At 42.4% G+C, this 11,535-nt stretch overlaps 1 protein-coding gene across 1 annotated transcript in view; it reads left to right on the forward strand.

Annotated features, from left to right (window-relative positions):
- The first annotated feature begins 271 nt into the window (after positions 1-271).
- Positions 272-11,535, forward strand: part of LOC138953236 (uncharacterized) — a 13,252-nt gene continuing 1,988 nt past the window's right edge. The window contains exons 1-11 of the mRNA XM_070325036.1: positions 272-338; positions 5,504-5,700; positions 6,044-6,200; positions 6,851-7,032; positions 7,996-8,152; positions 8,484-8,665; positions 8,935-9,091; positions 9,650-10,114; positions 10,266-10,568; positions 11,014-11,145; positions 11,528-11,535. The exon at positions 11,528-11,535 is cut by the window's right edge and continues 202 nt beyond it. Coding sequence (XP_070181137.1) covers positions 272-338; positions 5,504-5,700; positions 6,044-6,200; positions 6,851-7,032; positions 7,996-8,152; positions 8,484-8,665; positions 8,935-9,091; positions 9,650-10,114; positions 10,266-10,568; positions 11,014-11,145; positions 11,528-11,535 — 2,007 coding nt within the window. The remainder of the gene's footprint in view (positions 339-5,503; positions 5,701-6,043; positions 6,201-6,850; positions 7,033-7,995; positions 8,153-8,483; positions 8,666-8,934; positions 9,092-9,649; positions 10,115-10,265; positions 10,569-11,013; positions 11,146-11,527) is intronic.

Below are 11,535 nucleotides of genomic sequence, written 5' to 3' on the forward strand. Positions count from 1 at the left end.
CTGTGGTATGGACAAGCCTGCAGGATGTGCTCTGCTGTCTGATTCTTGCCACACGGACATAGGGGGGAGGGAACTAGCTTCAGCTTTGTGGCCATATGATGGTTTAGCCTGTTATGTCCAGTGCGGAGTCTGAGTAGGACGACTTGTTCTTCACGTTGGAGCACTAAAATCACTCGTACATGTATATGAATACATTGAGAGAGAGAAAAAAAGCTACATAGATTTTGTGTTCCTCATCTGCAGAATTTAAACCTCTTTACCGTTGGACAAGATGGTAGCATTCAGCAACATGGCCTACAATAAGAACCGTTGGTGCCACCCGGTTATTGGCGATGAAGGTATGGTGGTGGTGATGACGAAGGTGGTGGTGATGGTGATGATGATGGTGTTGATGGCCTTAGTGGCGATGGTGTCTTTTAACCGTTACACATCCCCATACGTACTCAGGTTAGGATAACCGCGGTGAAAGACCGTTATAATCCTGTACAGGTAATGCTACTCTTACACTGTGCCGAATTGCCCTTGCGAATAGAATTTTCCAATAATTCGCAATGATCGGGACATGGTCGCAAGACACTCGTGCATGTTCTTAACCATTCGAACAACTATTCCTGTTAGTGTACATGATATGCGTGCGCGAGTGTAGTATGCTTCGTATGGTATTTTTATCTGTTGTCTTATTATTTGTTTTGTCTTTTAATGTGCACCACACTGAAATTTCTCTGTATGAGATAATAAAGTATTCGTATTCGTATTCGTATTCGTATTCGTATAGCAACATAGCGAATGTCTTACGAATGGTTGCGAGTGCTTGCGAATGGCTACCGATCATTGCGAATGCCTTGCGAGCGCTACCACTACCTTTACGAAGATTACGAGTGAATGGCTTGCAGATCTTTACGAGTACGTTGCGAAAAAGGGAAGAATATGCCTTCCTTGCGAATATTAGAATTACAAGAAATTCGTTTATGGATGTGTATGCATTGGCAATGATCGGTAAAAATTCGCAAGCACTCACAACCATTCGTAAGACATTCGCTATGTTGCTATGTTCGAAACAAGACTTCGAATTTTCAATATTTGTTCCTGTCCTTTCGTATTTTTTGTTGTTGCCGAATACAACATGTTCATATTTGCAAGACAGTGTAAGACAGGCATTAGCATTATAGTTAAGCTTTCCACGGAACACGCAAACCGATTTAGAACCCCGATGGCGCTGTGTTTATGTCGCTTACAATTTTGCCAGCTGTTAGATTGCTGGTGATTTGTTTTCCTTGGTGTAGCCCTACAGCGTGTAAGTTTGCTTTCTGATACATAGACTTGTTTGCTTTTCGTTGAATGACAAGCATGCTCTCTGCGAATACTGCCTGTATCTGGATCGATCTTGGATTTTGCGGCGCTTTTAAGAATACGCTACGAGAAAGAAACACACACACACACACACACACACACAAACACATACACACACACACACATACATATACACACACACGTACACATACAAACACACACACACACATACACATACACACACACACACACACACACACATACACACACACACACACACACACACACAAACACACACACACACACACACACACACACACACACAATCGACCGACCAATCATCCAACCAACCGACCAACCAGCCGAAATACAATTGAAAAATAATCATGGCGATTAGATTCAAAGTAGAATCGACAACACAAAACATTCACTTTCGCCTTTCGAACAAACAAGAACATAAGCAATCAAACATATCAAGAAACTACAACCAACCAACCAACAAACAAACAAACACACAAAAACAACTTGATTCGGTCTTTAATCTCACTCATTACTCAACGGATACAAACGACTAACGAGCTTGCGAAACTGATGAAACAAGGAAAGATTGTAACATCTCGAGTATATTAATTTCCTGCTTTCTGACTGAAACTAAAGAGGGATTTTCAGAGTACCGCCGCGAATTCAAGATTGTGTGGGATTGTTTTACATTAAACATTCTCGAGTTTTTACACCCCAGGTATAGGGGTGTGTATAGGTTTCGCTCGATGTGTTTGTTTGTTTGTTTGTTTGTGTTCGCATATAGATCTCAAGAATGAACGGACCGATCGTCACCAAACTTGGTGAACAGGTTCTATACATTCCTGAGACGGTCCTTACAAAAATTGGGACCAGTCAAACACACGGTTAGGGAGTTAGTGGTGGATTAAGATTCTACAAGGACTTATAGAGCGACATATTAATGGTCAAAGGGAAATAACCACACTTGTTAGCAGTGCCTGCTCAGTTGGTGGCAGTGAGAATGCTAAGGACGGGGGTGTTTTTCCTACCTCGGAGGAATTTCTTGTTTTATCAAACATGAATATGACTAGGACTTCTAGTCTTCAGTAAGAGTCATGGACTCTTCTGAATTTAGCGATGCACGCGCAACTCGAGCCTACTCACACAGTAATTAACGACCGTTAAAAAACTTTCCTCCTGTCAAATTGTTTCAGTAACAGTTGCGTAAACCGTAATCATCATGACTGCGCCGCTGTGTTTATGTCTGGTTTTATCTTGTGTGTGTTTTGTTCTCATACATTCTGCAAGAGGTACCGATTGAAACTTTCATTTAATTGTATATCCAGTGCGTTTTCATGATAATCATGTTTTATTTGTGACATGCAATGTGCTTTTTCTCAACTGAATGTGTATACATTGCTTCGGTAAAGCTGTCTGCGTAATGTCACCCATGGCCCACACTATAATTTCTTAAAATATGTTGAAATGGTATGGTTTGCTTAATAGTTGATTTTCATTGGTATGTTTTTCCGTTTGCTCTTTTTACAGTCAGTCAATGTTTGCTTGAATATTTTGCTTGGTCTAGAAAGTGGGATGCAAGGGTGTATTTATGAGTAAGTGTAACTCTCTCTCTCTCTCTCTCTCTCTCTCTCTCTCTCTCTCTCTCTCCTTCTCCTCTCTCTCTCTCCCTTTCTCTCTCTCTCCTTCTCTCTCTCTCCCTCTCTCTCTCTTTATCTCTCTCTCCCCCTCTCTCTCTCTCCCTCTCTCTCTCTCTCTCTCTCACACTCTCTCTCTCTCTCTCTCTCTCTCTCTCTCTCTCTCTCTCTCTCTCTCTCTCTCTCTCTCTCTCTCTCTCTCTCTCTCTCTCTGTGTCTCTGCGTCTTTATGTCATAATTCAGAATTCCGATGTCAACCGGATGAAATTGGATTTTTTATGTTTATAAAACACAGATTCTAATTTCATCTGGCTGAGAACGGATATCCAGTTCTATTCAGAAGCTGAGCGGATAGAATACGAACTTTAATTCAAGCCAGCCTTATAATCAAACCAACGAATCAGCTGGATAAGACTGGAATTCTGATTCTATCCACCCTTCTTGTGGCTGGACTCAGAATTCTTAGTTAATTCAGAAAGTCCCATGCAAATAGGTCCAAATGAACAAAACCAGCTGATGGTTAAGCAGGCCTTTTATTAAACGTTTTACAGTGGCAATTATTAACATTGACTCAGGCAGATACAATAAAGGAAAATTAAAACAGAATGAGGTGACATGGAGTGTTACGGGATGTTTTTGTTCAATGCATAAGAATGACAATTGTGAGCCCCTGTGTCCTTGGCAAATGCTGCGCGCGATGATAGTTTTGGGTCGCTCGCCTACCCTTACAGCTTTATTTGTCAGAATCTGTTGGCACACGCGTTGTTTCTGCTCCGCTGGTCTGAATCAAAGTTGTTTGACGTCGGGTTTTTTTGTTTTACAAGGACAGGAAAACAACTGTTTGGCATGTTAACTAACTCTTCTTTACATGTTGTGTTGATGAAGCCACGCTGCAAGTTAATTTGCACAGTGTCTTGTCAGTTTGTTGAAGATCACCAGCAGGATGCAGGGAAATGCATATGTATGTGCAGAGACCGTATTATAACAGTTTACCTTCTGCATTTTCATTCCCACACCGTCCCTCACTTTACATGTGCATGCGGCAGTTTGTCGTCGCTTTTTGAAACAATTTTAAAGTATCTTAGGTGCTGTAGCAAGTACATGTACTTGGTGATCTGTTAATGGTTCTCGTATGGCATTATGATGTGTTTCGTCGTCTTCCTCTGTTGCTTGATAATCAAAAAACAAGAAAGGTAGGTTGTTGGAACGTTTGTTATTGACAAAACAATACATTCACAGATATTTCGACCCAACGGTCTTTTAAGTGAACAGACAAACAAATATTCACACCAAACTTATCTTGATAGAATCAGTTTTCGCCCACTCGTCAGGAAGCCGAGCGAATGAATCAATATTCAATAATCATATTCAATAGAATGAATCAATAATGGGTCGAAATATCTGTGAATGTATTGTTTTGTCATTTATAACAAACGTTCCAACAACCTACCTTTCTTGTTTTTTTTATTTTGAATTTTGGAACGTTGGCAGTCTCTTTGTTTCTGTTGGTTGATGTTCTCACCTGCTTGTTGAGGAAAAGGATAGGCTACATAAGCACACAGCATAATTAATAATCATATACTTTCTGTCTGTGAAGTACCTGAAAAGTTTGTTTGCCCTCTTTTTCCCAATGAAAAGGAAGTCTCCGCAGCACATACAATCTTGACAGAGTGATTTCCGGAATTGATCTCAGGGCTCCCCATAGAGCGCATCCCTGCGTCCTATACGCACTAGAAGGCGAAAACATGTACAAGAAATGTATCAAGGGGGTCCCGGGACGCACTAAACTGTAAAAGAGCGGGTCCCGGGACGCACTAGATTTCCTTAATCGTGCGTACCGTAAATACCATTTTGAGACTGCAATCGTCCGCTATTGCGTACCTGCGGTACGTAACGGTTTTCATACTGCATACGTCTCGTGTCAATTTCACGCGCGAAGGAAAGGAGGTTAAAAGCAATACAAAAGGAGCTCTGGCCGCCAAGGTTATGTATTAAAAAGCACTGGTTGCTCGGGAAAAAAATAGGCGACTTCAGCGGTGAACGAACACAGAAACACAGATCAAGCGATCCAATCGACGAAACGGTCAAACCACCACCGGCAAAGAGAATTCGACGCTTCCAGGTTGAGTAAAAGGAAGTCAATTGGAAAGTGTGTGTGTGTGTGTGTGTGTGTGTGTGTGTGTGTGTGTGTGTGTGTGTGTGTGTGTGTGTGTGTGTGTGTGTGTGTGTGTTCCATTCATCAAGGTGTTGTTGGATTGTCGTGTCAACCTGGAATATTTCAATGAAAAAGACACTTTACAGTACATTATGCGTGACCACAATGTTTTATAAACACACAGGGACTTTTCGGCTTTTGGACCCTTGGGGCCCTCTACAAATCTGCAGTGGGGGTCCATGGACCCTCTAAAAATTGAAAGTGGGGGTCCCGGGACGCACTAAGAAGGGCGTCCGTGGGGAGCCCTGGATCTATTCCGATCTCAGCAAGGTATGTTGTCTGTGTGTTTCATTTTAGTTTTTCCCAGTCATTTCAAAATGCTTTTGCTGTCGCTTTTCACCAGCAGCATGTGGCGGGACATGGACATCACCAACGGGTATCATCCGGTCCCCAAACTTTCCCAACGACTACAACAACAACCTAGACTGTGTTTACGTCATCACGGCGCCTGATGTTTGGCCTGAAGGCAATCACGTCACTCTAACGTTCACAGCCTTTGACCTCGAAGTCCACGCTAACTGTTCGTACGACTATGTTGAGGTGAGCTGCAGTGAACTGAAGAAACCTGTTGGAATTATAGATTGTTTAGAGATACATTCATATTTGACAATTCAGTATTTGAACATTTTTCTCCAGAAACTAGCACGTTTTTTTTTACGCGTCAGTGTGTGTGTTGTTGTGTTGATGTTGTTGTTGTTGTTGTTGTTGTTGTTGTTGTTGTTGGTGGTGGTGGTTTTGTTGTTGTTGTTTTTGTTGCTGTTGTTGTTGTTGTTGTTGTTGTTGTTGTTGTTGTTGTTGTTGAGTTCGAATTGAAACGTTATAGGTAATCCGTTGTATGCAAAGGATGATGATAATGCTCGCAAGTTTTGTCTTTCTGTTCCAGATTCGAGATGGTGACAGTGACACGTCTGCAACCTTTCGTAGACACTGCAACATAACACTTCCGTTCACTCTTCGTTCGTCTGAAAACCAGATGTGGATCAAGTTCGTCACGGATGGCTCTGTCAACAAAACAGGCTTTAGTGCTGCGTATACGACAGGTATCATAGTATTTTTGCTTTATTGCTGTGACAAGTACCATGTATTGAAGATGCATCAGATTCGTTCGAACTGTGCCTGGACGGGGAGCGCTTAGAAAGCATTTGTACAACAACGTTCTGATTGGAGCCATTTGCTCCGGGGTTGCAATGTCGATATGCCCGAACGAAAAATATATCTAAAATCGCCTAACATGACTAGAAATGTCTGCATTTTCCTTCATTTGGGTATGACGAAAAAAACGGTCTTGTTTCCTTCCCATGAAGTGAGAAGTTCAAAATAAAAAGACAAACCCCGTAGGAGCCGCACTCCTATTCTTTTTTTTACATGAGATAAAACTATCCCTCCACTTAGTCACATACCAAAAATCAACAGGCTTACTGCGTCCTGTGGTAAGTTGGATTTTGTATGAATTAATTACTGAAAAGCAAGTGGCTTTTTCATATTATTTTCTTTTTTTATATATAGCACTGTGCAGATAGATCACCCAGGCTGTTGATGTTTGGTATGTGACCAAATGGAGGAATCGTCATATCTCGTGTAACAGCCAGGCCAGATCTGAGATGGTGAGCCGGGCCGTTTTCGTGGAAGATGTGTGTCTTTGACAACACAATCTAGCAGTTGTTTTGCATTCGTTCTTTTCCAAACACAGACTGTGGCAGAACATGGACCTCACCAACAGGTATCATCCAGTCCCCCAACTTTCCCAACAACTATTCCAACAACCTGAACTGTGTTAATGTCATCAGTGCGCCTGAAGGCCGTCGCGTCACGCTAAAGTTCACAGCTTTCAACCTGGAAGCCAACGCTAACTGTTCCTATGACTATGTGGGGGTAAGTTGCAGCGTCCATGTTCTATCATATATTCCTTATTTCTTCTTTCATTTTTTACCTAGTCTTTCAGAGCATGTCCTCGATTGTTAGTTTGTTTATCTCTCTGTCTTTAAACGTGTACTGAAAATCAATCCAAACTTGTCTTGATACTGAAGGAATATAGGACGTAACCAAATAGTCATGTTACAAAATTAAATTTGAAGCGTGCATCACCATTCTTTACGGGACAGGCAAAGACTCTTAAAATCCTGACCAGAATAAGGTCTCTTCTGTTGCCATTGGTTTCATGGCTAGACCACGAAAGGAATGGTGACTTCCGATTCGGAAGTGTGGGAAACAAATCTTCGTTATGAATGCAACAAGGTCGGTCTTAGTAAGGGACGATACATTGTGTTCAAGCCTCCAGGACCAAAACATGAAAAAACCGGTGTCAAGTTATCCCATTTCAAATTTCCTTCTGTGATATTACTACTCGGTTACGTCCCTTACTCTTACAGGCCCGATTACTGGATTGAGTTCAAGTTGTCTGTCTGTCTGTCTGTCTGTCTGTCTGTCTGCTTGTCTGTTGATCATAATCATGGTGATGGAAGGAGGGAGAAAAGAATAACGACGATATGATGATAAAGGCGAGGAAAAGAGGCTGGCAACGACGACGATGATGATGATGAAGACGACGATGACAACGATGACGACGACGACGACGACGACGATGATGATGATGATGATGATGATGATGATGATGATGATGATGATGATGATGATGATGATGATGATGATGATGATGATGATGATGATGATGATGATGATGATGATGATGATGATAACGACGATGACGACGACGACAAGGATGATGATGATGATGATGATGATGATGATGATGATGATGATGATGATGATGATGATGATGATGATGATGATGATGATGATGATGATGATGATGATGATGATGATGATTTGTTCAAGATCCGAGATGGAAGCAGCGAAAATTCCGGGCTCTTGGGCATTTATTGCGACGCTTTATCTCCGTTCACTGTTGAATCGTCTGGGCAAAAGATGTGGATCAACTTCGTCACGGATCACTCCATAAATAGTACAGGATTCAATGCTACGTATGCAAGAGGTTTTGTAGTGTTTGCGTTCTTTACCTTTATTAACACGTATCATTTATTAGTTGCTTGTTTGTCCGAAATATTTAAATGTACGAAGACAGACTAACAAACGTTAAACAGACAGGCGGAGTAACGGAAGAATATCTGGACAGAAAAAGAGTAACCCTCTGTAAATTACTGTACGAGCGAATTAAAAACCCAGATCATAGAGGAGTGTGTATAAAATACAGTCTTCGGCTTTTAGTACGTGTGACGCCTACTTCATTTGAGGCAGAACAGTGTTAAAAGTGCGCCTGTTAGCTGAACAAAAAAGGTTTTTCCTTTTGTTTTTTCCATCGGCAGTCTGTGGAGAAACGTTTACGGCACCAACGGGGACCATCCAGTCCCCCAACTTTCCAAACAACTACGACAACAACCTGAACTGTGTTTACGTCATCACGGCGCCGGAAGGTCATCGCGTCACTCTGAGGTTCACATCGTTTAGCCTTGAAGCTCACGCCAATTGCTCATATGACTATGTCCGGGTGAGCTCAGATCTACCACAATTTTTTCCTCGTATTTTCTTCATCACAACTATTTTGCTTGTCGTTTGAGAGAATTCCATTCTCAGTTAGTTTATCTCTCTGTCTGTCTGTTTTTCTGTTGATCAAAATGTTTGTGATGAGAAGAGGTGGAGCAGCCTGACAATGCTGCTGCTGCTGCGGCTGGTGCTGGTGTTGATGCTTGTGCTGCTGCTGCTGCTGATGATACCTATTTGTCATTTTGGTCAATGGGATTCAATCATTTGTTCAAGATCCGAGATGGAAGCAGCGAAACTTCCGGGTTCTTGGGCATTTACTGCGACGCATTATCTCCGTTTACTGTTGCTTCGTCTGGAAACCAGTTGTGGATCACCTTCGTCACGGATACCTCCAGAAACAGTACAGGGTTCATTGCCACGTATACAGGAGGTTCTGTAGTCTTCGTATTTCTTAATCTTTATTAACGAGCTTCATTTGCTTTATCTTTCCGAAACACTGACAAATGTTGTCGACAGAGTGACAGATATGTGGACGTACGTATGGATAGGTAGATAGACAAAGATAGATAATATGAAAATTGTCCCTTGACGCTTCGGCTTTATGTATCACGACTGAACCAATAAAAAATCAAACAAAACAAAAATTGTAAGTCTGTGTTAAGGACATATGAGCAGGTAAGATTGACACAATTAACAATTTCTACAAACTTGAAATACAAGGTTGCACATCACTGTGCGTGCGCATAGTGTTTTTTCACATCCAAGATAAATGACCTACAAGAAGAATTGTACAACTGTCATTCATCATTTTCGGGAATTCTTCCATGCACTGCGTTTTGCACTCTACCGATTTCGCTTTTAATCGCTTAACGCCTTGGTCACATGGCCTTCTGGCTGAAGCCGCTTGTGTTCTCTTTTTGGGCAATTAAAAACGGTAACAAAAATGATGGTGTTTTTTTCTCCATTTTACTTTGTTTTCTCCTTTCAGATTATGTGCAGACCAGTACAACCAGCGCACCCATTACCATCAGCACACCAAGTACAACCAGCACATCTGCCACAATCAGCACATCTAGAATAACTTTCCCGTCCATGACAACCGCAACACACAGACCAATCAGAACAACCAGCACAACTAGACTACTAACCACACCCAGTACAACCACCCCAGCCAGCACAACCATCACAACTACTACAACTGAGCACGTCGTGCTCGCAACATCTAAAGAACTTCCCTTCGACACCGATGGGTCTCAAGAACTGACCTTGACCTGTAGTGTTGACACGGTCAGCCAGGTCAGGGAGTATGGATGGAGCGTGACATGCGAACCGCAGACTGGAAACACGTGTCTCTTTTTACCACAGCTAGAGGATGATGGAAAAATGGTCACGTGCACGGTGACGTTGAAAGATGGTGGATCGGCCGCGGGAAGTCTTAAAATGGAACTGGATTGTAAGTGTGCTACTCTTTTAAATAATAAGTTTAGTATCTGCAACATTCAGTTTAACGATAAATGTGATGCATTAGACCAGAGAGAAAAACTTGTTGATATAATATTTTCAATTGTAGTTTCCCGTATTTATTGAAATCCTTTATTATGCAGATCCACCCCACACAACTCCGTTCATCAACGGGTACACGAAAGGTGAGGTGCTGAAGGCAGGGAACGACCTCAGAGTCACGTGTTCGGTCCATGGCGGCAAACCGCTGGTCAAAAACGTCATCTTCTCCTGTGACGGACACCCAGACACGGCGCCCGACATCACTAGTCAGATCGAGGTGCTCAGCGTGCTCCAGTTCAAGCCTGTGACGATGGAAGACGACGGAAAAAGATGCGTTTGCACGGCGGAGTGGAAGAACACAGACTGGTACCGTCTGAGTGTGACCACCATTTTGACCGTCAATGGTGAGAATTGCCGTCATCGTTGTTAAAGCTGAGAACTGCCTTGGAATACATAACGAGAATACGAGAGCTAGGCTGCCAAATGAATAACTAAAGTACTTTGTTTGTTAACAACCAACTGTGTGCAAACTGGTGCTGAATGTATAAGACTATCGGTCTGTAAGCTTGACTTGTAATGAGAGGTTTACCATGGGGAATAAATGTCGTGGTATAAAACCTGGTAAACAAAGGGCAGTAATTAGCTCTCTAAATGCTACATGTGTAACAGAGTAAGTGAAAGTTATTGCGCAACCAATCTCCTGGCACTTGAGAGAATAACCAGCATTGAAATGAACAAGCGACTTTCATCCTCTGTGGTATAAAAACAGGAACATTTTCTTTGCTTATCTCTCCATCAACAGTACAGTTTCTGTAATGAAAGTAATGTCAGTGTTTTCTCTCTGTACAGCAACCCAGGAAGAAGGTAACGAGGAGCAGAAAGCATGGAGGGTACCCGTGATAGCTGGGGCTGTGGGCACTGGTGTTGTCATCATCATCGTCATAATCGTTGTCGTCGTTGTTGTATTCAGAAGAAGAAACGGTAGGTTTGACTGCTCCGATTCCATTTGAACCTACTATTGTGTCGGTGTTGCTGTCGGTCGGCTGATTGTCCGTCTCTCTGTATTTTGTCATACAACTTGTTAATGATGGTTGGATGTGTTTGCGTGTATGCTTTTGTATGTGCTTGCGTATGTGCGTGCGTGTGTGTTTGTGTGCGTGCGTGCATATGTATGTTTGATAAATCTCAGTGTTAGTTTGGCTTGCTGGCTGTGTGTTTGTGCTTGTGTCTGTCTGCCTTTTTGTTTTGGTCTGTCTGCCTGTTTGCCTGCCTGCCTGTCTGCCTGCCTGTCTGTCCGTCCGCGTCCGACTGTGTCTTTAGCACACAACCTAGCTACTTGGTCATGAACGTTTTCACTGTACAGATCAGCGC

Source organism: Littorina saxatilis, linkage group LG17 (genome assembly GCF_037325665.1).
Source record: "Littorina saxatilis isolate snail1 linkage group LG17, US_GU_Lsax_2.0, whole genome shotgun sequence".
NCBI classification, from domain to species: domain Eukaryota; kingdom Metazoa; phylum Mollusca; class Gastropoda; order Littorinimorpha; family Littorinidae; genus Littorina; species Littorina saxatilis.